We start from the raw sequence: 27351 nt of genomic DNA on the forward strand, positions 1-27351 counted from the left end.
ATGCTGCAACCAACATGCGATGAGGCAGAGTGTCGGCAATATCCACATGCAGAAGCCGGCGATTAGCGGCCTGACGCCCAGACGCTGTTGAGCGGTATACTGCCTGGGATATTAGCGAGGAGGGAGGTTACAGCCGCTGCTGGTTAGCGGTTCTTCAGCGGAATTAGTGGCTTCTGCTCCTCCACACAGCCCTGTGACGGGCGTCCCCACAGTCGCTACGGCAGGGCTACGGCCAATCGCCCGCCTGCCCACGTCGCAATGCTTCCCTCCAACGGATATTGTCGCAACCACTTGGCTAACTGAGCAATTGCGTGCCGGGATCCGAATGGAGACAGCGTTGCAGTGGATGCATTGTGTGTTTGAGTATGGGGGATCGTCGCTCCGGAATGCAAGGATAACAGCGCCCTGCTACAGTGTGTCGTGTTGGCTGGCGCTCGTCATACTCGGGCTATCCTCTCTGCTTGACCGAACCATCACATCATTGAGCTTCACAGCAATCATAAATCATGAACGACCACGTGCATGGCTGAATTTCCCATCTGCCTACTCAAACAATATTTAGCGGGTTACATCTTTGTCAGTGCCTCGCTGAGAGCCCACGCCAATCCCAGCCAAGCCATTCGGGTGGAAATTGTCCTTTGGTCCAGCCAGCCGCTGCGCCTCATCAGCCTCACACCATCACCCTGCCCGCCAAAGGAACACACAGGCCAAACCCGTACTCACACACGGCTGTGAAATGGTGCGTGGCTTTGGCTTCGGTACCGAATGAGTGTTCGCGACGTGAGTCTACCAAGGATCAAGGGCTAAGTGGACTAGAAAGCAGGGACTAAGCACTAATATTCAGGGTTAAGTGTACTAATTGTATGGTCCTAATCATCATATGGACATTACGGCTCCATTCCGAATTTTGGGGTTTGCCGCCTTATTAGGTACCTGACGTGTGACTGCTGTTTTGGTTTTTGGTAAAGGTGTCCGTGAAGTCAAGCATATGCTTCCGCCAGGCATCGGAGCATGCAAGACGAAGGCCAACGTCGGTTCCAATGTCACCAACGTGTTCATTCGTGACACCGGCATTCGTGAATTTGCGACCGTGTCCCAATATCCCGTATTGACGAGTAAGTTTGCGGTTGCCCCCTCGGATAGGATCCTCCAAATGTGCGATCTCTCGTGTAGCGCGTCTGCGAATAATAAGGGGACGGGGCGCCCTAGAAGCCCATACGCAAAGACCATATAGGAGAAGGAGAAGTTTGATCGGACAACGGACGTTGAATTCTGGCATCAACTCAGCTAGTGACTCATCCACTGTATCAAAACCAAGAATGGAAGCTGTTCCTCTACCGAAAAAGTTACCGTCTTCAATGCCATTGCCTCACTGAATGCCTCATGCTAATCGCGCTAAGCCATTCGGGTGGAATTGCCACATCCCTTGGTTCAGCTGCTGCGCCACCAAAACCCTCACACCATCACCCCACCCAACCTAGAAGGCTGCAGCATTTTACACTTAATCATTGGTCTGCCCTGCCGCCAAGCGCCGACAAAACTACTGACAGACAATCACGAGGCTGATCCGAATGCCTTGGCAGGGCGTGACTCTGCATCTGACATATGGTTCGGTGCTTTCAGCGTCTCAGTCTTCAGTGTCGATCTTAGTAACTCTGCAGGCTCATCCACCATGTCCAAACAAAGCCAAGATGCCCTCGACGAGGACTTGCCGCCACCATATTCTCCCACAAGCCCCTCATCACAGACAATCCCCTCATCACAAGCCATCCCCTCACTTTTCTCCTCCCACCTTAGCACCCTTCCTTCTCGTATCTTGTCAGCTCGAGCCGCCCGGACATCGGAACGCGATGAGCGGGACAGCGAGACGTTGGCCATTCTGGTCCCTCATGTCGAGGAGCTTCTCCAGTCAATCACTGCCATGGATCCTCCTCCGAGGTTAGTGGAGATGACCATGGTCCCGGAAGGCTCAGTGGGAACGGAATGGATATTCAGTGATGAGGATCAGACCCGCAAGGTTGTTCGGGTTCATGAGAATACCAAGACAAAGGGAGACCGCAAAGAGGAGAAATACACGGCGCCGCCCCAACAGAGGGCGTTCGATGACTGGGGAAGATGGGATGAACCGTCTTCCAGTACCTCCCGGGAATCTCTTTGGTGGAGTGACGACGAGATGGCTTCTCGTCTGGCCAAGTATCTACAACCAGATCGGCCGAGGAGAGCTGCACCTCCACCCGCCGCTCCGCCGGTTCAACCCAAGAAAGCGAGTGGTTGGGGCATGTTCAGAAAGGCCGAGTCAACACCTCCACCACCGCCAGCACCTCGGGCACCTCGGGCACCTCGAAACGAGGACGACGAGGCTTTGATGACGGTCAAGGCGGAGGAAGTGACGTTTCGGCGGGAGAATGAATTCGGCATCTGGGAGAGCAAGACGGGATGGGGATTGGTGGTCCGCGTAAGGATCAGACAGTAGTTCCTTATCAACATGCAGTATATACAGATTTATGCCGCGAGAGCTTGGCTCTAAGGAGGAGCAATGATAATATTTCCACGGCGTTTATAAAATGACTCTCAGCTTTGGCTGTTTCCTTGCTGGTTGAATACCACAGATTACCATCGACTCTAAGAGCTTGTTCAAGCAGCCCCTTGACTCCAAACACCTCCCTGAAATAACCAAACCCTATATGAACAAGAGGATGACTTTGGCAAGATGATTTCGATTTTTCTGGGATTTACTTGTACTTGTTTTAATTCTGCCGAGGGGATTATTCAGGCATAGCTATTTGCCTTGTTGTTCATCTACCCCTTTGGTAAGATTATCTAAATCCCATCTCAGTAATATGCCAACTTCCCAGAAGACCATAAACAGTTCAGGTATTTATTTCTATTTATTCCAAGTATTATTAGGTTTGTTCGGTCTATCCATTTCACCGTCTGGATCAGCAGGTGGAGATATGAGTCGGTGAGCGTAGCTATTGGCCAATCGCAAGTGATACCGTTATGGGTCCTCAAGGAAATAACTTGAGTCATCTTAGTTGATTGGCGCTGATAAAAATATCTATCCTGCCGCGTGAAATTTCATCAGAGCTTCACCATCATTCACGCCGCGACTAGCTCAATCCACACCATGACCTTGGAGGCTAGACTCAACCAACGGGATGATTCCCCCGGCGATTCCCCAGATTGTTCCCCAGACGAGTCATCACCACTTCTTCGACAGGCATGTGATGAGCAACAAATCGCCAGCCATACCAGCGTATGGTCGGAAGTATGGCTCATCTTTCAATACTCGGTGCCTCTAATCATCACATATCTCCTCCAATACTCGTCGACTGTCATCACGACCATTGTGGCGGGACACCTCAGTCCCGATGACCTCGGTGCTGCAAGCATTGGCCTCACGACGATGAACATTATCGGCTACGCCATGATTGAAGGTATGGCCACCGCTCTCGACACCTTGTGTGCCCAGGCGTATGGTTCGGGTCGCCTGACCAATGTGGGACTGTACGTTCAGCGTATGCTCGTATTGATGGCCGTCACCATGGTTCCGATTGGGATTTTTTGGATGTGTTCCCCTTGGATCTTGCCCCTCATTGTCAACCAGCCTCAATTGGCTGTCAACGCCGGCGTGTTTCTTCAAGTCAGCCTCATTGGCCTTCCTGGATATGCCTTTTTCGAAGCAGGCAAACGTTTTCTCCAAGCCCAGGGAGATTTCAAAGCTGGCACTGTAGTGCTCCTCATATGCACTCCGCTCAATGTTGTGCTTAGCTGGCTTTTTACCATCAAGTTGGATATGGGTCTCCCTGGCGCGGCGCTGGCTCAAGCTCTGTGTAACGACCTCCGGCCATTGCTTTTGCTTCTTTACATCCTCTTCTTTGCTCCAGAGTCTTTCAAGTGCTGGGGTGGCTGGTCACGAGAAGCCTTTAACTCATGGGGCATCTTGATAAGCCTCTCAGCCGCTGGAACCGCTCTGAATATGGCAGAGTGGGGGGCATTTGAAATTCTCATGGTTAGCACGTCGTATATCGACACGAACCATCTCGCTGCACAGACGATTCTCAGCACCATTTCAATCATCACATGGCACATTCCATTTTCAGTCAGCGTGGCTGTAAGCACACGTTTAGGGACTTTCATCGGCGCAGGACTTCTCCGTCTGGCCCGCCGAGAAGCGGCACTATATTCCGTCGTCTTTCTCGTTGTTGGCATCTTTGATGGACTAGTCATCTTCCTCTTCCGTCATCAACTAACATCTCTCTTCTCGAGTGATCCCGAAGTGGTTGAGATAGCGACAACCGCCATGTTCACTGTGGCTGCGTTCCAGGTTATCGATTCCCTCATCGCCGGGTGCAATGCTATGCTACGGGGGCTCGGCCGACAGTCAGTAGCTGCATGGGTGGTTCTAGCTGTGAATTATCTTGGTGCTGTTCCTTTGGCTATCTGGTTGGAACTTGGAAGCCCACACCTAAAGGTTAAGGGTATCTGGATTGGACTTGGATGCGGCATGGTGCTGATTGCAGTTATTGAATGTTTGTATATGAAATGGATAAACTGGCAGGATTGTGCAGACGAGGCCAAAGAGAGAGAATCTGAGGGGACTGAGTAGGATAGACAACAGTGTATGAGATAAAGCATGGCTACGTAATCGAGCGTATTCGCCACGTACAAGGAGATGCACTGATGACCGATCATCGATCACCTTGAATTTCAATGATGCATCAACAACAACGTAGATCGACGTCAACACTTCACTGTATTCAAATGATCCACGAGCCCAGGAATCTAACATGACGTGAGGCTATTCACTACTTTGACATGATGCCTTTCGAGGGACTGCCGCGCGTCGAGATTCAGCTAAGAGTTGACTTTCGGAAGACGCTCTCGTTGTAGTTAATGCAATACTTAGTACGCTTCAAGGTTTATTTACCATTCCTCCTCGCCTATATTTTCCATACTCAGACTAATAATCGACGGTGAAGCCTAAATCTACGTGACAACGTCCGTCCGGATTGGCGATAGCCAAGACCACTGGCCAAAGCAGCCAGGTATCCTTTCATCGACGCCGTTGTGAGATACCAGATTGGCGGTCAAACTCCACCTTTCTTCAGCTTGGCTTTTAGATCGTCAACGTTCCCGGCACATGGTCAATTGACGGCTACTAATATGTCACTGGGTGGGGAGGCTGAATCGGTAGTGTGGCGCGTTGGAATTCACCCGTCTCAAAACGGTTAACTTGTCTCAAGATGAGGTCAAGACAACCCTGGATTACCGGGTATGGGTTAGGTATGATTTCATCACTGTGGTAATACATTATGGTAATGGTTAGGCAGGGATATAGAAATGTGATATTGCATTTTCGTCATTGTGGCAAGGGAGAGACAACATTGGATCGGAAACATGGCATTCCGACACGAATGGCAGCTGCATGGATGTCTCACCCTTGGCATTCTCACCAATCACCGGGCAGCAACTGAGTCATTCTTGGCTGAACACAGAATGAATTCAACAATCAATAAACCGCATTGAATTCTACCAGTGCCCTTCAGGAATTATCAGCTATACAGACTAGGACCGAACTAACTGTGGCAGGTGGCGATGGTGTATTCACTGGAACGCTGGCTCAATGTAGCTAACCTAAAACAGACCCTGAGCTTCTTCAAGAGCCTGACACGTACACCAAGTTCATCTGGACCACCACCAAACGACGTAGAAACTAAGATAAGGTTATGGGAATTGACGTCTCGTCGCGGAGGTCTCCATCCCGTGATTAGCCACACGACTACTAATGTGACACACCTCGGCTACGGGCTACAATGCGTCTCAACCGCATCCGATACATAAAGTCTGAGATTCTTGTGGATAATGTTCCTGTCTCACAATCATTTAACAATATCTTTATAAGTTCCCTCATACTCTACAAACCCATTGTCTTACAAACCTACTTCTCCATCAAAATGTTGTTTTCCACAGTCTCCGCGAACTTGCTCTTCTTGAGCGTCCCGTCTATTGTCATGGCGGGTCTAATCCCCATGGACAGTAGGGATGTCCAAGCTGATGCTGCCTGTTCCGACTTGGTGGTCATCGTGGGAGGCCCAGAGCTCGTACCCGACTCGAAAAGATCTCTGATAGGCCCCGAACTCCCAGAGCGGAGGGACATATTCCCTAGGGCCATTAATGCAGATCAGAAAGAATCCCTCCGTTTGCACAACGTCGAACGCAAGAAGAAGAAAGTCGGGGCAATGGTTTGGTCCCCCACGCTCGCAGGGTATGCCCTCACCTATGCCAAGAAGCTCGCCAAGAATGGCAAACTGGCGCACTCTGCGTATGAGGACCGAATCAACCAGGGCGAGAATTTAGCATTTTCATCGTAGGTTTTGTGTGAAACGTATAAAACCACATACTTATTTATCTAGATCGTCGGTGCCTATCAAACAACCCGGGGTTGTCGGTACTAAAGGATGGTGAGCAGCTCGGCAATCTCACAATTGATATACTCACCATTTCTAGGATCGCCGAACGACCGAAATATCACAACGAAGTCATTCCAAAGGGAGATTTTTCCGGATACGGCCATTATAGTAAGATATAACTTCAAGTAAGGTGACTATTGCTAACTCTCATCTAGCTCAGGTCATGTGGAATACGAGCACCAGGCTTGGTATCGCAAGTGCCTCCGACGGAAAGGGGGGATACTACACAGTCGCTCGATACTCGAAGCCCGGAAACATCGTTGGTTTGAGGCCTTACTGAGTTATGACTTTGGTCAAAACAACGCGACGCGACGGAAAATTGTATGATTAATGGATGGCTCTCTGTGTGATGGTTCAACACCATTATGGAGAAGAGAATCAATGCTGGCTGGTATTGTGCTTGGCGATGGCTTTACGGATGCTGGCGTATTTATTATTCAGTTGAACTGTGGGAGGTAGTAGACAAAACAAAAAAATTGGTACCATGCATCTTGAAGCCTCAGGTGACGCGTTCTATTGCTCTTCTTATTCTTAGTCACGACCGCTTTGGAGACATTCATCTCGCGAATCGGAGTCATTACATGTACATTCTGCAGTCCAATTCAGAAATCTCATTATGGTCATCGGAATGAGAGGCACACTGTATAAACAGGCAGAGAGCTTCTTCACAGCTTGGCCTTGACCGCGCTGCCTGTGCCAACATCGAGCGACATCCTCAGTGCCTTGATCCTCTCTTCTGTTATCAGCATCGACCTAGGGTAATCATCACTCAATTTCTCCCCAAGGATCATCAGAGCAGCCATCTGACCTGTCTTGAAGGCTTTGACCATTCCAATTCCATGATAGCCACCACACACCCACTGGTGACTCCGACCTGGAAAAGGAAGCCGGCCTACAAAAGGCATGGCGTCCTGGGTAAATCCTAGGATGCCAGACCAGGCGTGTGTAATGTGCGCAGACGAGCCTCGATCGGGTGAGCGAAAGGCTTCGTCGGGGAAGCCACGCAGGTGCGCATGAGGCTGCAAGTCAGTCTCGCTATCATCACCAGTTGCTTTACGGCCTGTGTTGGCTCGCCCAACCACAACATCGCCTGGGGCGCGCTGGATCAGGTAGTCGTAGTCGTGCTCGGAATAGCGCAACCAGAATGAGAATCTCTTGTCAATGCCCATTGGCGATGTTCCTGTTCCGGCCTCCATATCGTTGTCGCTCCCCACAGATCCGTAGCGCACCACATTACCACGGACGGGTGACAGGAATGGCCGCATCTCTGGTAGTAGGTGACCCATCCAGCCGTTGGTAGCATGCACAACATGTGTGGCCTTGATATCCCCGCGGTCGGTATGGACAAGGGCAAAATCACCTTCAGAGTCGTCGATTTTCTGTACTTTCGTGTTTGTTTGAACGTTGAGCTTTCCAGACTCAATCATGCCGCCTAGCAAGCCCGTGACCATTTTGTATGGCCAGACCGAAGCGGCGGGGACAATAATCGCTCCCACACATCGCGGAGACAGCTTCATAATGTTTTGCAAGGTATTGTGGTCCGTATGCACCTTGTATTTGTCGGCCAGATGTGGAATGTGTGCTCGCATATCGCTGAGAGCAGCGACAGCATTGTCGAATGTCTTCTGGTCATAGTAGGCGTCGACACCTTCAGTGGGGAGAAGGTTGCAGTCGAGAGAATTATCGTGGATCGCATCCGTCATCGCATCAAGGTGGCTATGCTCAAAGGCGGTGATTTTGATGGCTTCATCAATACCAAAAGCCCGTTTACGGTCCTCCCAGACGGCAAATGCCATGGTCTTGATGTGCCCGCCATTTCGGCCTGTCGCGCCGGAGCACAGGGACCGCGCATCAATGAGGGCGACTTTGAGATCTGGACGTTTGGATGTAATGGTTTGTGCGATGCTTGTACCGGAAATGCCTGAGCCGATGATGACAATGTCCACAGTTGTCGGCCATGGAGATTGATGGTTGGCGAGTGGGTGCGGGGATGATAGCCAGAATGAGTTTGTAGAGTTCTCAACAGGGACACCGGGATCGACGATTCCCGGCTCATAAACGCCCTCTGGTGAGCCAGACATTGTAATAAGATAAATTGAAGAAAGGAAGTGGTGTAGTCAATAGATTGGGTGCGGACATGAAAGAGGAACATGCTCAATATCTCCAACGTGGAGATCATGGTAAATATATCGTCAAGTAAACCTGTGTCTGCGGGTTGGTCTCATTATTCAAGCCTAATTGGGAAAGTTGTCGAGAGCGTTCACATGAGTGTGGTCTCATTATAGAAGCCTAGTTTGGGCAAGTGGCTGCGTCCAAGATCATCTCCACATCTCCAACATGCACCTAGTCCGTTTATAGGTCTAGATTGCGACACTGGGTCTCTTCGAGTTTCCATTTCCTCTCATGGCGAAAACTCACAGACCACCACATCCCAATTTACACTGAGACCCGTGTCGCTATTGACTGCTCAGTGAGTCGCGAGACAAACATACAATGGGGCTATCGCCCAAACCCTGAAGCCAGTGGACCTAAGCAATTATGCCGCGCAAGCATCGAGCTTACAGGCCCAAGATCAAAGGCTGCTATGAGTGCTCACAGCGTCGCATAAGCTGCGACCGTGCCACTCCGCAGTGCCAGAAATGTGCCTCCAGGGGTATAGAATGCAGTGGCCTCGGCATTCGCCATCGTTTCAATAATGGAATCGCTGCTAGGGGCAAGTGGGCGGGCAAGACAGCCCCTTGTGTTGAGTATGAGGCCGGTCGCATTCAGCATCCAGGACTGACATGTCCAGAAGAGAACAGGTGCCTCGAATTGGTAACTTGAACTCGCAAGATTCAACACCTGGGAAGCTACTGGAGACGGCGAATTTGCCAATAGCCTTCCAACACTACTCATCAGCCGCGGACGTCGTTGAACCCACGAGAAGCGTCCAACTTGAGTCGTGTGAAGACGTCCTGGCAGAGAACATCAACACAGAAGTATACCCAAACTTGGACGACCTCCTAATATATTCCCTTAATGAATGCGACGAATTATCTGTCGCGGTCAACCCGATACATCTTGATACCCACTCGCTCACCTACCCCGCTCATATCATCTCCCAGCCGTCACCAAGTAGTGGTTCTCCACGGGAGAGACTTCTCCTTTTACATTGTTTGTCGCCTCCCGACTCTAAAGATCTTCGCTAATCGCCTCAAGTCTCGGATCATATCGCAAAAGAGATGGTCGCCATAGATGGCCTTCACAATGGCTGGCGCCACCTAGTGCTTCCGATCGCCCATGAGGACACATTGGTCATGAACGCGGTTCTATCCGTCTCTGCATTCCACCTGTCAGTCACAAAGTCCAAGAAGCAGAATATGCAAGCTCTTCTAGCTGGATCTGCGGTCGAATCACTGCTCCAGCCACAACAGGAAACCGATGCCGACCGTCTCTATACTCGCACCATCATGGGTCTGCGGCAGCGACAAGAACTACGAGGCTGCGATCCTTACACTAGGCACTCGGTACTGCTAGCAATACTTGTCCTCCTGACTGCTGCAATGGTGACAGCCTCTGAAGATTTCCCAGTATTATTCAACATGTTGCAAGCTGCGCTTGAGGCGATTGGCGGAGAGGATGGACTGGGCGGTGGCGAGTTGGCCGATTTCATGATACGGCAAATCCGCAAGTAAGTTGCTAATCAGATCGTCTTCCCTCAAGTGAGGGCAAGATTAACCAACACCTGCATCGTAAAATCTTCAGACAGTACTGACGAACCAGGATGCGAGTCTATGCGGCACCACTACTCAGTGAACAGAGTGGTCTCAAGACGCTTTCTTCTCAAGCTCAAATGGCGCAGCTTTTCGATTGTCTCAACTATTGCTCCCAGCAACGACCCGGGCACGCCGCAGCTGTCTCACACATCACGACCTTGATAGGGCAGGCGCACGAAATATACCTTCGACAAGCAATCTGGGACCCGTCGTATGGCCCTCCAATACCGCCAGACAGCTTCTCCGATTCCATCAACCGTGTGGAGCGTTTCAAGGAGACGCTAGAAACGTTCCCCCCTGGGTCACCCGGAGAGCAAGTTCTAATCTGGGCCAGCTTCATGGCAGCGTCCGATTGTGTTCTAGAGGAGCACAAATCATTTTTTGAACATCTATTATTACGCTATTACATGAGAAGTGGCTTCGTAAATGTGTTGAGAGGACTTCAGCATCTCCGGGTGATCTGGACTAGGAGGAGCCTAGGAGACAGATGGACGAGTCTACTACCGCAGGCGAGGATATTTCTGATGTAATTCACGATCTGGACGTCAATTTATTCGTGGAAAGATTTGTATTCGCACAATATACATTAATTTACATACATGACTGCATCTCCAATGCCGAAGTAAGCATTTAGCCTCATGATGTACACCCTTCACCATGGCAGGTGACCGCTTAGCTGAGATACATGCCATCTTGTCTGGGTTTTCGCACATTCCAATGCACATGCCACCACATTATTTCCATCTACCACCAACTTCCCAACTCCTCTCTTTTCCCAGAAGACATGTGGTTTCCGATCACAGAGCTGCCACGTAAAGCAGACGAGGTGTTGACAATGCGGTTGTTTGTCTGGAACCACTTGAACATTTTTCGCATCGCTTCATCCAGGCCACCATCTCCACTAGAAGCGGGCGCTGTACCCCGATCTCCCACGATGAACATATAATCTTGTTGTCGGCTCGTGGCGACATTCAGTCGTTGGCGATGCGAAGTGAACCCAGGCCCGGTTTGGCCGGTGACAACAAGAACCAGAATGATGATCTGGGCTTCGCGACCTTGGAAAGAGTCCACCGTGCTACATTCAATTCCTTTAAGCTTGGGATCTGCTTCCATCATTTCTTCTAGCGCCCGTTTGTTCCGGCTGTACATGGTGATGATGCCGAAACTGCTGGCGTCCAGCGAAAGATCGGTCATCAACTCACGAACCAGGTTGAGGGCACACAGGTTTTGCTCAGGGTTGTATCGCGAACTGCCATCCTGGAAGCAATATGATGGTGATACAGAGACGAACAGAGGATATATCTGTTCCCTCGGAGAAGAGACAGAGAACTTCCCCTTGACCCACTGCTCGATCTGGCCTGCGACGGGGTGGTTTTCGATCGCTGAGGTTGGTCCATAGGAGAAGCGATCGTTTAGGTCAGAATAAAAGATGCTCTGCGACATGTCAAAAAGACCATTGACCATGCGATACTGAATGCTGAGAGGAAAGATGGGCCATCCACTGCGACCGAGATACTCCAGAGTCGACACTTCACCATATTGCGCAAAGCGATTGCGATGTTTGCCGCGATATCGCCTCTCCTTGGCTGCATCCACGGCTGTTAATCTGCTCTGGGAAGCCGTGGGTGGTGCAAGCTCCACGTCCCTGGCTGACATGATGACGGGCGGGAGTTGTCTGTAATCTCCCCCAAGAATGCAAGGCTTCATCGTGTTTCCTCTGACAAGTTCAGCATCGCCCATGCACATTGCTCCAGCCTCGTCGAGAATTACCGCGTCGCAAGCAAGATTTTTGGGTCTGTAGAAGTCGTCTGCCGCCATTATTGGTGTAGTACAGACAAGGTCCGCAGCGGAAAGGATGTCTCGAATGACGTGCACCAGAAGCTTCTTGTCAAATTCGGCGGCGTTGGTTTGCGTTGTGCCTCTCGCGTAGTCGAAAAGACCAGCATATTCCACCTTGTCTTTGTACTTGCTCTGGAGGGTAGTGAAAGCCTCGCTGCAGGTGGTAGAAGGAGCCGGCACGTTCGCATCGACGTACCCAAACAGTTGAAGGGCGTGGAAGGCAAGAGAGTGTGGTAGGTCCCACGCACCACCTTGCCATGGATTGTTGATGCCCCTGTCGAAGTTGGTGGTGTTGCGTCGCTGCAGAATGCTCCAAAAAGCCTTCATCTCAGACTCGTCGGAGTACCCGCGAAGGATGAGTCTTTGCCGTATTTTGCGAGTGTGGAGCTTGTTGAAGTCCTCCACTATTTCACCATGGATCTTGGCGATGCGGTCACAAATATTGCTGGTGGCAACATTGGTTGGTGCTGAGATGTAGATGGATTTTATGTCGGGGTTTTCTAGCAGGATGCAGCCTGAGGTGCCGAGCAACTCCGTCTTGCCTGCACCTGCGAAACCGACGAATGCCAACTGAGCCATGGTGGCAGATTCCAAGTACCCTACAATCTCGTCTCGCACTTCGGGGTTGAGCCGCGAAAGAATCGTTCCTCGAATATCATCCGGGACGGAGAAGATGTTGCGGATGGGGAGAAGGCCAAAGGAATCCTTGCCATCAGGGACCAAAGACTGTGCCCAAGACGGAAGCATGTCCATGGGGGGAGGAGCTGGGATGCTGTTGAGCGCGAACCAAAAGCCTCTTCCTCGCTTGAAGTCTCGGTCAAGAGCCCTGAGAACATTAAAAGTCCAAACTTTGACTCTGGCATGCTCGTCTTCCTGGGTTCCATTCTCTTCAGCCAGGGTGGGATCTGGTTTAAAGTCGAGTGCGTTGAGAGCCTCCACGCGCTTTCTTTCGTTCTTCTCCAGGTTGGAGACCCTCAGCTTCTCGCGTTTGTCCGGTTTGATCAACGAGTTGTGGAACGAGAGCTTGACAGATTCCTACATCTGTGTGTTGCACTCCGCTTGCTTGTAACTGTCAAAGGATGCGGGCGCAAACTTGTCGCTTTGAGATGCCGGTCGGACTCGCAGAACATAAATGTCATTTCGGACGAACCATGGAGGTGCATCTTGGTCGATGACGGCGTTCCAAACGAATTCAGAATTCGGCCTCATGATGTGAACCCCAATCGTCTGGGTAGTGTGGAACATTCGAGGCCAGGTTTCGTTGAATTCGTATTTCTACACACGGTTAGTTGATACACCATGGATGAGGCAGCTGGGGATGCAACAAGTCACTTACCAATCTCTCAGGAATCGCCACATAGCAGTAGAATTCGCTATTGTTGCGCCCGGCATCTTTCTGGTTGAGAGGCACGAAAGCTGCTCTGAACCGCATCTTTCCCAGTGCCTCGGCGTCCGAGATCAACCAAAACGCATCAGCAGCGTAGGGCATGGAAAGGGTTTTGATCATGTTGGTGATGGAGTCCCAGGTATAGACAGGTCGGTATTGCATGCCGAGGTTGATGGGAATCTCTTTTCTGTATCTCTCCATGTCCCAGTGATTCCTGTGTCGGGTTAGAAACCACCGGAGCGGAGAATCCTTCTATACTCACTGAGGGCTGAACGGGTATCCAGCCCATTGAATAGGATTGGTAGCCGCGGGTAGCAAGTCGCGGATACCCACCGCCTCTTTGCAGATCAAGACGAAACGTCGACCACGAAGGAGCTGGGAGAGAGAACAAACTCCCAGGATCGGTGTGTCCTCAGTCATCCAAGAATGGACTTGGGCATCAGTGCTGGCAAATGGCTTTCGAAATCCGTCAACGCGAGGAAGAGGAGCATCCTTGTGGAGGGTGATAGTGATGACACCGAGAGGGACTGGGGTTTGCATGGCCATTTGAGGCAAGAGTTCTTCAGCAGACTCCACCCTCATGGGTTTGATCTTGGCATCGAACTTCCCCAGCGGCATCTTGATGAGGATTTCTTGACGGTCTGCCTTGTCGTTGTTCGACAAGTAACTGTAGCCCGTTCCTTTTGGCCGATCCATAGGAACAGAAAGTGCAATGGCAAAAAACGCATCGTTTTGAGAAGGGGAGTCGGATCTGATCGTGACTCGGATCTTAGTACCGGGAAACAGGTCGTCCCCGAGGAAGACGAGGTCACCTTGGTCAAGGCACAGGGCGACCGGGTGGTCCATTCTCGTGGGCCGCCGAAGGAATGACATTGTCTGTCAAATTGTTAGAAGCGACCAGCAGCACTGGTCCACTGGAAGGAGGGCCGTACCAAAGAGGAGGCGGGAATCAGGGCCACGGAGTCGAACTAGCCGACACGAAGGTCGAAACGGTGTTAGAAATGGTGTGAATCGTGAAGTGAGCAGGACCAGACGATTAGGGGTAAATGGTGATGGGGAAGGTTTGAAGAGGGGGTGTTGGGTGTTGGGGTGGAGGGTGAATCAGGGCAGGCTTGTTGGGGGGCAGCGTCCAACCACATCCTCCATACAGCCGTCAGATGCCGGCGGCTGCCAGCAACGCACTTCTTAGGGTCACTAAGAAGGCGTTTGCAATGAGAGTAGAACCAGAGTGGAGAGGAAGAATACATCATGATAAATCGGTGAGTCCAGTAATAGGGGATGTCGTTTTACTCGAGCAGAAGAAGTAACGAAACGACGAGTTGACCCGGCTCCGACATGAGAGCAACCACGCTTGCTGAAGCTGTAGAACAAGTTATGCACGTGCACATGCAAAGCGTTGAATGTGTCAAACATCCATGCCGGATGTGAATCCTCGGTTCTTCTGTTGCCCGGCATGCTTCGTGTTCGCCATGGTAGCACAAACCGGCGGTGGCAAGTAGAGTGCGACCGAAAGAAAGGGATGAGATTGTTCTAGAACTGCCTGCGCTACAAGCCTGTCTAAGAGGTATTGAAGTGGCCCTCCTGATTGGAGACATGCAATGCAACTCTCCATCTCAATGGGACATTGTTGTGGTAGTATTTAGCTGAGGCGACTTGAGAGAACCACTTAGCGTACAAGCGGTCTCCAGCTGGCAGCAGCTATTATTTTAAGAATAGACGGATCCGAATTTTGACTGACCTTGAGCTACGGGGGTCTCAAATGGTGGCTGTTGGATTTGTCGAGTCTTGGGGTCCCGAATGTCACGTTTGAAGTTGAGGACATCCCTTGTGGTATTGCGTCAGGCAACTTATAACCATGGTCAATAATGTACAATAATGGATGCTCGGTATGCCGTATGACAAGGTTCAAAGAAATTCCCATCTGGTTTATTTGCCCAACCATCACTCCCAGAACGCACCAAATAATTACTTCACGGCTAATAATGCCTCTACCTTCCAACAGACACACCATGACTTCGTCGTGTCCGCTTTCAACAACATGCCACAAGACTGCAGCGCCAACCAAATAAAGCCACACTATCCAATACCATGATGAACTGGTACGGAATAGCTCATGCCGTTGATGCATTCTGGCAAGGGTAGGAGCGTTATTGGAACATTCGATTGACATTTCTGCGGCGTTGACCTAGCCAGAGTTCATCATATGTCCGAACACACACACAGCTGTGCAAAGAAATATGCTTTTGAGAAAAATAATTCCGACGGCTTTCAAGTTCACACTTGCTTCATCTGATCTCGCGCCAGAACCCGAAGGTGGTAGGCTTATTTATTCGACTTTTCATCTTTAGGTAGCATTCATTTAAGATGTACCCTAAAAGATTATCATTATGTTCAGATATACCCATAAAACTCTGCTCCTCAGTGGCTTTTCAGTAGACGTCTACTTGGTTGCCGACAGTGGTCTGATAAACGGCTCTCATTTGCGTTGTCTCAACAAGGCCATCAAGCCTTCTCATCGTGGCTCGACCGCACTCCCTCCTCGCTCTCGTTCTGCGAATATTGGCGAAGAGTGATGTCTTGGACGAGCCCATCATTTTCAAGAAAGATCCCGTCACTCCCAGGGCCCGTTTCGTTTCCGACATCCCTTCCGCGACAAAGACCAACCTCCTTCCTCCCGTTCTACCCCGGGCATGGCCTGCATCACCGAATCGCACACAATATTGCTCGAGTCACACGCAACGCAAGGTGCACGAAAAGAACACATATTACAGATATCAATTGAAGCCGATGGACAGACTCCGGGGCAATCGTCGCTTAGGTCGGTTCTTGAATCAACTCGGGCACTGCTCCGACAATTAGACGATGTGGCCCGGCGCATGCATGCAACCGTTCGTCTGTGAATCACAGTTGGTGTCTGTGGCCGTGTCACTTCGGAATACTCGCCCACGAGACTTCGTTTCGACTTTCAATCTTTGCTTCCGCGTTTGCCCTTGGAACGCAACTCGTTGCGGCTTGGCAAGCCGGCGCTGTAGGGTTGAGTCATTCGCCGGTTGAGCCGCCCACCCCGCCTACATATTCAAGCTCCTCATTCATCTCATCTCTCTCCTCCAACGCAACTCTCCAAAATGGCTTCCTACAATGTTCTCGTGACTGGCTCGTCCGGCCACCTCGGTACTGCTCTCATGCTTGCGCTGCCGGCGTTGGGCTTCACACCTCTTGGCATCGACATCTTAGCTTCCGATAACACTCACCACATCGGGTCGATCTCGGATCGGGAATTTGTGGCCTCGATCCTGGAAAAGAACCCCATTCGACACGTCCTTCACGCTGCGACTCTCCACAAACCTCATGTTGAAAGCCACTCCAAGCAGGACTTTATCGACACCAACATCTCGGGGACCTTGGTTCTGCTGGAGGAGGCTGCCAAGAAGCAAGTCGACAGCTTCGTTTTCTTCAGCACAACAAGCAGCTTTGGCGCCGCACTGAGCCCCAAACCAGGATCGCCTGCCGCTTGGATCGAAGAGTCAGTCGTTCCCATCCCTAAAAACATCTATGGCGCCACCAAGGTTGCCGCCGAGGACATGTGCTTTCTTGTGCACAAGCAGACCAACATGCCGGTCTTGGTCCTCCGCACGAGCCGCTTCTTCCCTGAGCAGGACGACGACGAAGACCGGAGAACTGCCCTCGCGGATGACAACTTGAAGGTTCTCGAGCTAGCCTACCGCAGATGCGACATTGAGGATATGGTCCGCGCGTCCGTCTGCGCCATGGCCAAGGCCAAGGACATTGGATGGGGCAAGTACGTTATCAGCGCACCGCCTCCCTTTGCCAACGACCCCGAGACACTGCGCAAGCTCGACAGCAACCCGAAGGAAGTCTTTGAGGCCGTCGTTCCCGCTTGCGAAAAGGTTTTCCGCGACCTCAACTGGGGATACCTGGCCAGAATCGACCGGGTCTACGACTCCAGCAAGGCTGTTCGAGATCTTGAATGGAAGCCAGAGTACACATTCGAAAAGGCTGTCGGTTTGATCGAACAGGGGAAGCCATGGAAGAGCGAGTTGACTGGAAAGGTCGGCAAGAGAGGATATCACGCAGTCAGCACGGGGGTGTATACTGTGCGGTGATTAGCAGTAGTCACCGTAAAGACGCACGACGCACAATTCAGGAGACAGATTATCTTAAATATAGAGGATTCTTGTAGAACTCACCCAGTCAATTGTTCGTGCATCAAGATCGCATGTCTAAGTGACGCCGTGATCTCATCCAACAAGATTCACGGAGTCAAGAATTAATGTATCAACAAATACTAGGAATAAGTCTTTTCATAAATATTAAGAATTATCTTTATTAGCATAGCATTCCCAAACAACTATCCTAGTCAAATTGTTAATGCTATCTTAAATCAGGGAATGTATTTATATGCCCAATAACAATGCCTAGGCGCAAATGGAACTACTCTTGTGATTAATAGCTCAAGTGGTGAGATTCACCGATCAGAGGCCAGTCAATCTCAGTGGCAAGTCCGAGTAACAGATTCACCAGCATCCCACCCGTGCTCAGGTATATAATTCGCCATTCAAGACCTTTCCAACTTGAAGCAGCAAACCATCCCGCAGTACATCTACCGCCTATCGCCACACAATATCTTTACCAGACTTCAGTCAAAGGACACCAAGGTATGGCTTTAAGAGAATGGATACTGATATGACACTGACTATTTTAGACTAGTACCATGGAACGTCGTCAACCAAACCCTTTTACAGAGCGTCTTGCGTATACGCATCTGATCCACGCCGAGAAAGACGGGCGACCAAAAGCAGAGCTGGAAGCAAAAGAAGCAGAATTCAACAAAGCGTTCAGTGACTGGATAGCCTCAGAACTGTCGCCGAACGCTCTTCTTGTAGAGGCTCCCGAGAATTTCCGTCGTGCTTTTGTGGACTATTTTGACAGCAGGAGTCAAGGGCGGGAAGACGAGGTAGAAAAGAGGCATAAGCTTCTTGCTTTATTTGGTGATTGGTACATCGATATAGCCACGCAACGGCAGGGGTAACTTGGTGAATACGCCTTCATATATTACTCAAAAAAATCCTGCCTGTCTTGCTCACGAAGAACGTCGTGCACTGTCTGTAGTACCCGACCATGGATGTCGGCTGGCGCAGCGATGAACCCAAAGTTGGCGCTCATCGTTCTTCCAGCCGACAAATCAATCACGTTACCACGTACGTCTGTAATCTTGCCGCCGGACTCTTCGAATAACAACATGGCTCCCGCATGATCCCAAGCCTTTCCATATCGGTCCTTGCGCTTGTACACCCAGACCGTCGTATTGCCGAGGCCCATTGCCAGCACTGCCCACCGAAGAACCCAGGGCACAAGATCGCATCCGGGATACGTAGCGTTGAGTCGGTCGGCAACCACCTCGTGGACGCCATCAAGGGCCGAGTCGACAATGTTGGCGCAGGTGACGAAGCGAACGTCTTGCCCCTCGGCGTGGCGAGCCAACTTTTTCGGTTGGATGTCCGCGATGCTTCCACTCAATGGTCGGACATAGGCACCATGGTCCTTGACAGCAAAGACGATGCAGCCTTGGCCGGTAGGATCGATGTTTTCGTTTCGCAGCGGTGCCTTTGCGTCCATGGACATGTTGGGGCACGCCACGATGCCAGCCACCTGCTTTCCATCGAGCAAAAGTGCCATGTTGATCGCATACAGTTCGCCTCTGACGTATGTCTTGGTGCCGTCGATGGGGTCGAAAACCCAGGTCCGTCCAGATCCTTGGCCTCCTGGAACAACAGAGCCACACTCATCAATCAGATCGCACATTTGATCCCGAGTCGCGGGCAATTTGTACTGGGTCCCGGCGTTCCGGTTCAAAAGTTCCCATACTCGCTCCATCAGCACTGGACTCTTCCTCAAGTCGGACGCATCCTCCTCGCCAACGACACGGTCTCCTGGGAATGCATTCTTGATGGTTGCGGTAAGTAGGGCCTGGACTGCGAAGTCGGCCACCGTCACCGGGCTCAAATCCTCCTTCTCGATGACGCCTTTGTCTTTTGCCGATACGATGGACTGGCTTAGCTGTGCCGCTCCTTGCAGAGCGCCAAAGGCGACTGTCAATTCTCGTGAATACGGACTGTCCATCTTGAGGTGCGTGAGGGGAAACATGCGACCCGCCGAGACGGTGGAGGCGTTAGTTCATCATAGTACAAGGCCTGATGTAATATTTACGAATCTTATTTTCCAATTTATCGTCTATTATTGTCATTCCCCTCGTCTAATCTTCCATTGGACGTTACTCTATTTATTTATTGAACTGGCGATGTGCCGCATGCCTCTAGTGCAGTCAATTAAGTTCCACACTGATTGGATACGCACTGGGCAACTTGACTCTGTCAACATCACACATGCCTGATTCGGTACTCGACCCTACCGCCGTGACGCTCCTAGGCGATCCGTTTGAATTCGTTCCCGTCATTCGAGATATCTTAAGGACTCGATTCTGCGTGGCTGGGTCTGTTTTTCTCGTCGAAGGCCTCGATTGCGTCGCGGTGTCACGCTCTGGAAGATGGCAGGCGGTGCGGTTGTTACTGGGTGATGGAGTGTTGTGCATCCAAGCCCTTCTCCCGGGAAACATGCACCGATTTGTTGAAATGGGTGACCTTTTCGTGGGGTCCTACATACGATGCGACAGCCTGTACGCCAAGTGGGAGGAGTCCGATGGTGGCGTCATGGTGTATCTGGTCATTGAGGACATCGTCCCCGTCGGTTGGAACGATTCGTACCGTTCTATCCAACGGCCGACCGTTCACCCAGTGATTCAGCCATTCCCCGGGTTTTTCGATGCAACCCAGGGCTCGGACGCAGCCGAAGAAGCTTTTGAAGAGTTCGAAACGTTGGCATATCCGAAAAAGACAAAACCAAACATCCCAAAAGCTCAACCTATCGCTCTCGCCCGCGACTGGCACGACCCCCAGACGCCTCTAAAACTCACCACGCTACGATCAATCCCTCATCTGCCCTACGCCCAGAACTGGTCTTGCAATATTCTCGCTATTGTGGCGTCGCTATCTCCGGTGGAGGCGTCCAACCTCCCCCCGCATCGACAACGCACGGCACGACTCACCGACCCGTCAACGTCCAAGCAGGTGCATCTGACCGTCTTTCTCGATCCCGAAGGGTTCTCGCCCGAAGTTGGAAGCGCCGTATTGCTTGTGGGCGTAAAAAATCATCGCTTCGACGGTGGGAGTCTGAAAAAGTACGCAAGCGACCGTGGGCCATGGTGGTTTCAAAACCCGACAGAGCTGGGTTGGTGTGATGTCGCCGGCATCAAGACATGGTGGACAGATATGGCAGGGACGGCACCAAATAATTAATTGCTTGTCTGGTGTGAACTCGAGTATTTGTTGCATGCGGGTCACATGATTGGCTACTTCTTGTGTGCTGCACATACCAATCTGAACTCTTTCATCCTCCAACCTACACCTAAGCCATGGGACACCTCGACCCATCCGGAATCCCGCCGGCGAGGAAAGCCGAGCTGGATCGATTTGTTTCTGGCCTTTCGCCCTGGGAAATTCTGCACCTCCGAAACTTGGTACAAGGCAGGCAAATCCAACTTGCCGGTTTGGAAGACGTACCCCCAGAAATCGTCTGCTACCTGATCGCTCACCTGGACTTGGAGGACATCATCGCCTGTCGGTCGGTGTCCAAAGGATGGGCAAGGGCTTGGTCGCATGATGCGGTTCTTACGTCACTCTGCAGGCGCTTCGCACCCGGCGTCTGTGAAACGTTTCCAAGTGCAACATCACGGCAATTATTTGTCGAAGCGATGAGGAGAAAGAAAAAGCGCCAGATGGCCCGCTTCTTCGACAAGAAGATGATTCTATGGGATTCTGCTTGGGACACTGACGTGTTCAAGAATGTAGTTCGACCTCACTCAATCAACCGCCGAGGTCCTGAATTCGTGAGAGGCAACTTCACTCTGTGTTACGCTGATAGCAAGATGACGTGGCAACATGGCCGAGACATCATCATAGTTGACGACCTTTTCGAAAAGACGCGGTTTCGTTTTGCTTGGAGGAATCCGAAGAATCCATTGGCAACACGTCAATCCATACTGCTAGCAGCCAGCAACAAGCTCATCGTCTTCCAAGATCCAGTCTCACAAGATCATCGCCACGTAATGTGAGTGTAACATACGTGGATGTTTCCTAGCTAATCAGTCAGATATATCACGCACATGGAGAAGCAGGGAGAAGTCAAAGCCCTTTACCTACCCGGGGTCGCGAATCATTGCTATGTCGAAGGCGAATTCCTAGGTGTTGTGACTGCCGCTGGCGTGATCATTGTTTGGACCTGGGAGGGCAAAGCAACCGAGCTGGATCTTGGTGGTGTAGAAACTCCAACCAGCCTGCAGAGTTGGTCTTTACCAGTCCTTCTCCCTCACCCGACCCAGCACAACATCGTGTTTGCCGTTTGGCCGTACGAGCATAACCAACCAGGTGAGTTTCTCTCCATAGATCGAACAAGGCTGATTCTGTAGACAAACGACTTTTTACATTTGTGGTTGCCAAGTTTGAGGACGCGCGCCTAGTCTGGCAATCCAGTACTTCCATCGCAAACCCCCTCACGAATCCGGACGATGCCTGTGGGAAGAATACTAGCTGGATCCGGATGGAATTCAATCCTCAAAAGGCGGATAATTTTGGATCCTATTCGTTGGGCATCTACCGCCTCCAAGGGAAGTTCCATGGAGTTGCCGAGTTCTGCACCTGTCACGCAGATCCGTGGAGACCTGGAGACTGGGGGGCCATCGCCTTCAACGTCCTGAGTCAGACGTTTTCTCGACACTACTACGAATGTCCCAGGAAAAAGATTGTCTGGGACACAGAAAACCAATACGGAAGCCGCGCTCGCCCGACGGTCGAGTCATTCTTGGAGAATGCACACCTATGGAACCAGGACCTTCTACTGACGTGGCGCAGTGACTATGAAATGGGTATGCAGATCCTCCATCCAGTAGGGAGCGTCCTGTCAAGAAGACACCAGCATCCACTATTCCAGTCGATGCAGACCGCCAGCCCAGCAGGATCCGAGGTGGCAGACATTACATACGACGAATATCCGGCGCGACAGTTGTTCCAAAGCGACGGTTGGGTTTTCGTGCCGACATCCACGGGGTTATGGGCCTGCGAACTCTCCGAGATCCCGGTTGCCCACACAGAAACACCGAGGCCGAGGTCGGATCGAGTAGCGCCTCGCCCCTCACGGGATGGTGACTCCCAACGTCTAGTACGGTTGACACATGGCATGGGAGGCACGTGATGGTCCGCTTCGGCTTAGCGCGACTGCCGTCATGACGTGGGTCCATGGCGCTCAAGTGACTGCATGAGGTGCAGTAGGGGCCGTTATCCTGCGGCGAGAGTCATTCTCCCATCTTCAACAGCCTCCGCAACACGATGCCGACGTCTGCCAACGAGCGCGAGCCTCTTGCTCGGCGCGACCCTGATCAGACGTCCATATTCAGCTCCAGCTATGCGTCGTCAGTTTCCGAAACCGACGGCCGGCGATGGCGGAAGACGAAACGCACTGTCCGACTCATCTCCTTCATCACGGCTAACCTTGGCGCCCTCGGTGGCGGCTCGATTGTCGTCTTTTCGCTGTACGCGCCTCTCTTCCAGTCACGCCTCCATTACACGCAGTTCCAAGTAAACGCCGTCGCAATCGCCGGTTCTATCGCCCTCTACCTCCCGATCTCGATCCTCGGCTACATTTGCGACCGAGTTGGAATAAGACCCTTGGCTCTGTTGTCGGCTGTGTTCTTTGGTAGTGGCTATGGCCTGGCAGCGTGGGTCTATCGCAAATTGGATCTCCAATATCATGGCGACGTTCTTGATGCCGACGGAGCCTGGTCGCTTCCATTGATGATGATTGCTTTCGTCTGCATCGGCGTCGCTAGCTGCTCCATCTACATGGCGGCCGTATCATCATGCGCAAAGAACTTTGGCAAGGGGAAATACAGAGGCCTTGCGCTTGCCATGCCCATTACATGCTTTGGGTTAAGTCCCATGTGGCTGAGCCAGGTCGGCAATAGTCCATTGTTCACAGAGAGGCGTGATGACGGCTCAATCGGCGACTTGGACGTCTTTCGCTTCTTTGTGTTTCTCGGAGTCTTGAATTGTTCTCTGGGAATCATTGGCACAATGACTTTGAGGATCGTGGATGAGCAGGATCTCATCGACGAAGCCATCGAAGAGCTAGAGCACAGCGGCCTCCTGGACGGCAGCTCTCTGCTTGGCCGGTCTGTAAGCTACGGGACTGTTGAACAAAGCGCCGAAGATGCGGCCCTGTTGGAACCTTCAAAGGATGAAGACGCCAAATGGAAGAAGAATTGGGTTCTCAATGCCGAGACAAGGCAGTTCCTCACCGATCGGACCATGTGGCCGTTTGCACTGGCCTTTCTCTTCATGGTCGGTCCCGGTGAGGCCTTTATCAACAATCTCGGCACCGTCATTGGCACTCTCTCACCGCCGACGTCTGAGGGTTTCGGGCATCGCACCTCGGCTGCTACGCACGTGTCAATCTTTGGCGTCACTAGCACACTTTCCCGGATCCTCATCGGCACTCTGACCGATCTGTTAGCCCCTTCCCCGCAGACGCAGCATGTACAGGTTACGCCTCATCGAGATGCAACTCCTAGGCGGTTTTCCATTTCCCGAGTTGCTTTTCTGCTCTCCTTTGCCTTGATGCTGTCTCTGGGATTGGTGATTTTGGCCTCCGGAGTCGTCCAGAACCACCCAGAGCGCTTCTGGATGGTGTCCGGATTGGTTGGAGCAGGCTACGGTGCCATCTTTAGCCTGACGCCTTTGATCGTCACCATCATCTGGGGAGTGGAGAACTTTTCCACCAACTTTGGCATCATTGCCATGTTGCCTGCTCTGGGCTCAACGTTTTGGGGACTCATCTATTCCGCCGTTTACCAAGCGGGTGCCAATCAGTCAAGTTCAGGGGAGGACAGGGATCTCTTTTGCCACGGAAAACGCTGCTATTCGTCGACATTCTGGGCAGAGAGTGTCACTGTATGGGCTGGTTGCGTCTTGTTGCTGTGGGCTTGGAAGGGACCAGGAGGGTGGAAGCAACGAGGAATCGTTATTTAGTTGTTCAATTGCATGGCGGGACTGGCATTGAAGGAGTCTTGTTTGTGGGAGTTAGTCTTTTGCTAGTTTAGTTTGCATTGATAGCCTCGTTCTGCATTGCCGATACAGATTGGCTGATCTTGTGGGATAGTTGTATAGCAGGAATTATTAGAATACGCATATTGAACAGACCATCGAGCGCTCGAACCACGCAACCAAGGCCAACCAACTCGACCAAGACTATCAACACCCCGGCTCTGATCGGCCCTGTTAGTTTCCCGCGGAAAACTGATGGCGATAATCGGCTCTTCTTCAGCACCCGTCCAGATCGGCGTCTCCGCTTCGGCACCAATTCAAGCGCCGTAGCCCAAACCCTCCCTGCACGCGCGGAAACGATCCACTTCCCATCCATGAATCATACGAAGAAGACGCGGGGCAGATAGGCGCCGTCGGCATGTCATGACCGGGCTCACAATGACTCCACCGTCGATCCATGAGCCAAGCATTGCCCGCGGACAAGGAACCTCTTATCTATTGACGATTCGCGATGACCGGGACTGACCAGCAGCTTGATCAGTGCGTCCATCATGGCTGAAAAAAGCAAAGGCGTGTCGTTGTCATGGCTCGCCGCCATTCCAATTGTTCTGGGTGCCATCTTTGCAGGCTATCCCAACTTGCAGGGCTCCAAGTCTAATGTCTTGCCCTCTGTTACGATCCGTCAGGGAACCATTGTTGGTCGCATGATCGATGATGACTTTCCACAGCCTCTCGAGGGCTTCATGGGCATCCCATATGCCATTCCTCCTGTTGGCGAGCGCCGTTTTCTTCCCGCCGAGCCTGTTCCTTCAAGCAATGACACCATTCGAGCCTTTTACCTAGGCCCCAGGTATGCATCTGGCCACAACGCACGACCCAGCTAATTGTTCAGATGCCCTGGAGTTCAGCTCGTCCCGTTCCTCGAAGACCCCATTCTCGGCCCCGACTACGAATCTGAGGATTGCCTCACCATCAACATATGGCGCCGCCCCGGCCAATCTCCTGCCAAGGGCAAGCTCCCGGTCGCTGTTCTCATCCCCGGTGGCGCCTTTAATCGTGGCGCCGCGCGCATGCACAACACACACTCGATGCTTGCCTTCTCCGAGGAACCCTTTATCGCCGTCAGCATGCAATACCGAATTGGCGTCTTTGGGGGCCTAAATACCCAATTGACGGCCAAGGAGGACCTTCTGAACCTCGGTCTCAAGGACATGTATGTTGCGCTGGAATGGGTCCAGGAGAACATTGAGGCGTTTGGCGGCAACCCAGACGATGTGACCATCATGGGATTGAGCGCTGCAGCCCACGGTGTAGGTCCCCTCGTCCAAATACCATACCAAGCTAACAGTTCAGATTGGCCATCTCATCATGGACATAAACCAACCGAAGCGACTCTTCCACAAAGCCATCATGGACTCTGGCGCCCACACTGCGCGCGCGGTGCATCCCCCCTCGGCCGATCTTAATACCCAGCATTTCCGCGAACTGCTGGACCTTACACCCTGCGCCCACTTCAAGAACCTGCTGGATCCCAAGGTCCTCGCCTGTCTTCGTGGCTTGCCGTCCGAGACTGTCGACAAGGCGGGCAAGGCAGTGTTTGCTCGATCCGAGCCTTCTAACCGCTGGGCTTGGCAGCCTGTCATGGACAGCAATATTATTTCCCGGAGACCACTGGACGCTTGGAAGTCGGGCAAATTCAACCGGCTCCCGATTTTGACCGGCTCAGCTCACAATGAAGGCGCCTACTATGCTCCAAAGGCTGCGGACAAGCCCGAGGACTTTGGCAAGTTCTTCCGCACGCTACTCCCGCATCTCACCGATGTCGAGTTTGCCCAGCTAGAAGCTTTGTATCCCGACCCTGCTTCCGATCCCAATTCTCCGTACGTCGAGTCGAGAGGAATCGAGGGTGTCGGCTCCCAATATCGCCGTCTTGAGGCTGCCTATGGCCACTACGCATACACGTGCCCTGTACGACAGACTGCCATCTGGGCCACGTCTCACTCTGAAGAAGACCAGCCCGTGTTCCTGTACCACTGGGCGCTGAACAAGACGGTGCTCCTCGGCGCCAACCACGGCGACCAGATGCGGTACCAGACATACAACAAGGAAGTCCGCGAGATCTCGCAAGCGCAAGATGAGGTGGCTGGCAACTTGCACGCCTACTGCACCAGCTTCATCACCAAGGGAGACCCCAACGTCATCAAAGGCAAGTTTTCCAACCGGCCGGAGTGGAAGGGCTGGAAGGGCGGAAAGGGATTGACGATGATACTGGGAGATGGTAATGACGAGAGGGCTGGTGGCACCGGTGTTGGCATTGCGTCGCAATTACAAGACTACAAATGGGGAGATGAACAGTGTGAGTTTTGGTGGAGGGTTTCATCAAAGTGGGAGGATTAAACGAATTATGAATTATGGTTTGCTGAGGCTAAGGCTGAAAATGTTACTTTATTTAATAGCATAATCAAAACTAAGATCTTGTGAAGATGGAACTAAGATTAGTGTCTTCAGGGTTTACTCAAACGCATGTTGGATGTGATACTCGTTAATTGGCATTTGCGCGAATACAAAGATACATGTGTACAACAGTAATACTCTACAGTCCGGCGCTATTTGACGCTATGTAATGTTCATGAATCAGTCTCCGTGAAGTGTACGAGTCAAGTCAAATGACGTCACAGACACTAGAATTGAGCTAGACTTCAGGCTAGGCCCGCTACCGCATGCAC

General features: G+C 51.7%; 12 protein-coding genes across 12 annotated transcripts; 9 read left to right on the top strand and 3 right to left on the bottom strand.

Annotated features, from left to right (window-relative positions):
• Positions 1-1480: 1480 nt before the first annotated feature.
• Positions 1481-2631, top strand: BGZ61DRAFT_448992 (uncharacterized protein). The gene has a single exon (XM_046245541.1). The coding sequence runs from the start codon at positions 1673-1675 to the stop codon at positions 2471-2473; it is 801 nt and encodes a 266-aa protein (XP_046106047.1). The 5' UTR covers positions 1481-1672; the 3' UTR covers positions 2474-2631.
• A 439-nt stretch (positions 2632-3070) lies between these two features.
• BGZ61DRAFT_448993 (MATE efflux family protein) lies at positions 3071-4759 on the top strand. The gene has a single exon (XM_046245542.1). The coding sequence runs from the start codon at positions 3128-3130 to the stop codon at positions 4607-4609; it is 1482 nt and encodes a 493-aa protein (XP_046106048.1). The 5' UTR covers positions 3071-3127; the 3' UTR covers positions 4610-4759.
• A 1031-nt stretch (positions 4760-5790) lies between these two features.
• On the top strand, positions 5791-7047 carry BGZ61DRAFT_448994 (CAP domain-containing protein). Its single transcript, XM_046245543.1, has 4 exons — positions 5791-6370; positions 6417-6464; positions 6511-6581; positions 6629-7047. Exons 1-4 carry the CDS (start codon positions 5817-5819, stop codon positions 6751-6753), a joined length of 798 nt encoding a protein of 265 aa, XP_046106049.1. The 5' UTR covers positions 5791-5816; the 3' UTR covers positions 6754-7047.
• A 16-nt stretch (positions 7048-7063) lies between these two features.
• Positions 7064-8554, bottom strand: BGZ61DRAFT_417609 (FAD dependent oxidoreductase; the record flags this gene model as incomplete). Its single annotated transcript, XM_046243410.1, has 1 exon — positions 7064-8554. One exon carries the CDS (start codon positions 8552-8554, stop codon positions 7139-7141), a length of 1416 nt encoding a protein of 471 aa, XP_046106050.1. The 3' UTR covers positions 7064-7138.
• A 332-nt stretch (positions 8555-8886) lies between these two features.
• BGZ61DRAFT_417610 (uncharacterized protein) lies at positions 8887-10777 on the top strand. Its single transcript, XM_046243411.1, has 4 exons — positions 8887-9220; positions 9268-9626; positions 9672-10143; positions 10236-10777. Exons 1-4 carry the CDS (start codon positions 9012-9014, stop codon positions 10756-10758), a joined length of 1563 nt encoding a protein of 520 aa, XP_046106051.1. The 5' UTR covers positions 8887-9011; the 3' UTR covers positions 10759-10777.
• Positions 10778-10972: 195 nt separating this feature from the next.
• BGZ61DRAFT_587162 (P-loop containing nucleoside triphosphate hydrolase protein) lies at positions 10973-14925 on the bottom strand (the record flags this gene model as incomplete). The annotated part of the gene is made up of 6 exons (XM_046256470.1): positions 10973-13102; positions 13187-13342; positions 13404-13668; positions 13717-14330; positions 14387-14422; positions 14866-14925. The coding sequence occupies 6 exons, from the start codon at positions 14923-14925 to the stop codon at positions 10973-10975; spliced, it is 3261 nt and encodes a 1086-aa protein (XP_046106052.1).
• Positions 14926-16366: 1441 nt separating this feature from the next.
• On the top strand, positions 16367-17764 carry BGZ61DRAFT_449001 (NAD dependent epimerase/dehydratase family protein). The gene has a single exon (XM_046245544.1). It carries the CDS (start codon positions 16580-16582, stop codon positions 17576-17578), a length of 999 nt encoding a protein of 332 aa, XP_046106053.1. The 5' UTR covers positions 16367-16579; the 3' UTR covers positions 17579-17764.
• Positions 17765-18291: 527 nt separating this feature from the next.
• Positions 18292-19611, bottom strand: BGZ61DRAFT_387715 (uncharacterized protein). The gene has a single exon (XM_046242765.1). The coding sequence runs from the start codon at positions 19593-19595 to the stop codon at positions 18528-18530; it is 1068 nt and encodes a 355-aa protein (XP_046106054.1). The 5' UTR covers positions 19596-19611; the 3' UTR covers positions 18292-18527.
• A 262-nt stretch (positions 19612-19873) lies between these two features.
• Positions 19874-20806, top strand: BGZ61DRAFT_298055 (uncharacterized protein; the record flags this gene model as incomplete). Its single annotated transcript, XM_046238654.1, has 1 exon — positions 19874-20806. A coding segment is annotated over one exon (933 nt), but the record flags the coding sequence as incomplete, so codon positions are not given.
• A 32-nt stretch (positions 20807-20838) lies between these two features.
• BGZ61DRAFT_211127 (uncharacterized protein) lies at positions 20839-22956 on the top strand. The gene is made up of 3 exons (XM_046238014.1): positions 20839-21638; positions 21681-21955; positions 21997-22956. Exons 1-3 carry the CDS (start codon positions 20944-20946, stop codon positions 22776-22778), a joined length of 1752 nt encoding a protein of 583 aa, XP_046106056.1. The 5' UTR covers positions 20839-20943; the 3' UTR covers positions 22779-22956.
• BGZ61DRAFT_211104 (MFS monocarboxylic acid transporter) lies at positions 22491-24641 on the top strand. The gene has a single exon (XM_046238013.1). It carries the CDS (start codon positions 22913-22915, stop codon positions 24608-24610), a length of 1698 nt encoding a protein of 565 aa, XP_046106057.1. The 5' UTR covers positions 22491-22912; the 3' UTR covers positions 24611-24641.
• A 378-nt stretch (positions 24642-25019) lies between these two features.
• BGZ61DRAFT_449004 (Alpha/Beta hydrolase protein) lies at positions 25020-27139 on the top strand. The gene is made up of 3 exons (XM_046245545.1): positions 25020-25475; positions 25518-25935; positions 25979-27139. Exons 1-3 carry the CDS (start codon positions 25177-25179, stop codon positions 27020-27022), a joined length of 1761 nt encoding a protein of 586 aa, XP_046106058.1. The 5' UTR covers positions 25020-25176; the 3' UTR covers positions 27023-27139.
• The last annotated feature ends 212 nt before the right edge of the window (positions 27140-27351 follow it).

Source organism: Ilyonectria robusta, assembly GCF_021365365.1.
Source record: "Ilyonectria robusta strain PMI_751 chromosome Unknown BGZ61scaffold_7, whole genome shotgun sequence".
In the NCBI taxonomy this organism is placed as follows: Eukaryota; Fungi; Ascomycota; class Sordariomycetes; order Hypocreales; family Nectriaceae; genus Ilyonectria; species Ilyonectria robusta.

Bases quoted from the DNA above. Each gene is read 5' to 3' on its own strand.
- BGZ61DRAFT_449001 (XM_046245544.1), top strand. From the start codon at position 16,580: ATGGCTTCCTACAATGTTCTCGTGACTGGCTCGTCCGGCCACCTCGGT.
- BGZ61DRAFT_448994 (XM_046245543.1), top strand. From the start codon at position 5,817: ATGCGTCTCAACCGCATCCGATACATAAAGTCTGAGATTCTTGTGGAT. The intron at 6,371-6,416 runs GTAGGTTTTGTG...TTATTTATCTAG, and splicing joins GAGAATTTAGCATTTTCATC to ATCGTCGGTGCCTATCAAAC. The intron at 6,465-6,510 runs GTGAGCAGCTCG...CACCATTTCTAG, and splicing joins GTTGTCGGTACTAAAGGATG to GATCGCCGAACGACCGAAAT.
- BGZ61DRAFT_387715 (XM_046242765.1), bottom strand. From the start codon at position 19,595: ATGGACAGTCCGTATTCACGAGAATTGACAGTCGCCTTTGGCGCTCTG.
- BGZ61DRAFT_449004 (XM_046245545.1), top strand. From the start codon at position 25,177: ATGGCTGAAAAAAGCAAAGGCGTGTCGTTGTCATGGCTCGCCGCCATT. The intron at 25,476-25,517 runs GTATGCATCTGG...CTAATTGTTCAG, and splicing joins GCCTTTTACCTAGGCCCCAG to ATGCCCTGGAGTTCAGCTCG. The intron at 25,936-25,978 runs GTAGGTCCCCTC...CTAACAGTTCAG, and splicing joins TGAGCGCTGCAGCCCACGGT to ATTGGCCATCTCATCATGGA.
- BGZ61DRAFT_448992 (XM_046245541.1), top strand. From the start codon at position 1,673: ATGTCCAAACAAAGCCAAGATGCCCTCGACGAGGACTTGCCGCCACCA.
- BGZ61DRAFT_211104 (XM_046238013.1), top strand. From the start codon at position 22,913: ATGCCGACGTCTGCCAACGAGCGCGAGCCTCTTGCTCGGCGCGACCCT.
- BGZ61DRAFT_211127 (XM_046238014.1), top strand. From the start codon at position 20,944: ATGGGACACCTCGACCCATCCGGAATCCCGCCGGCGAGGAAAGCCGAG. The intron at 21,639-21,680 runs GTGAGTGTAACA...CTAATCAGTCAG, and splicing joins CAAGATCATCGCCACGTAAT to ATATATCACGCACATGGAGA. The intron at 21,956-21,996 runs GTGAGTTTCTCT...CTGATTCTGTAG, and splicing joins GTACGAGCATAACCAACCAG to ACAAACGACTTTTTACATTT.
- BGZ61DRAFT_417610 (XM_046243411.1), top strand. From the start codon at position 9,012: ATGCCGCGCAAGCATCGAGCTTACAGGCCCAAGATCAAAGGCTGCTAT. The intron at 9,221-9,267 runs GTATGAGGCCGG...CATGTCCAGAAG, and splicing joins AAGACAGCCCCTTGTGTTGA to AGAACAGGTGCCTCGAATTG. The intron at 10,144-10,235 runs GTAAGTTGCTAA...CTGACGAACCAG, and splicing joins ATGATACGGCAAATCCGCAA to GATGCGAGTCTATGCGGCAC.
- BGZ61DRAFT_448993 (XM_046245542.1), top strand. From the start codon at position 3,128: ATGACCTTGGAGGCTAGACTCAACCAACGGGATGATTCCCCCGGCGAT.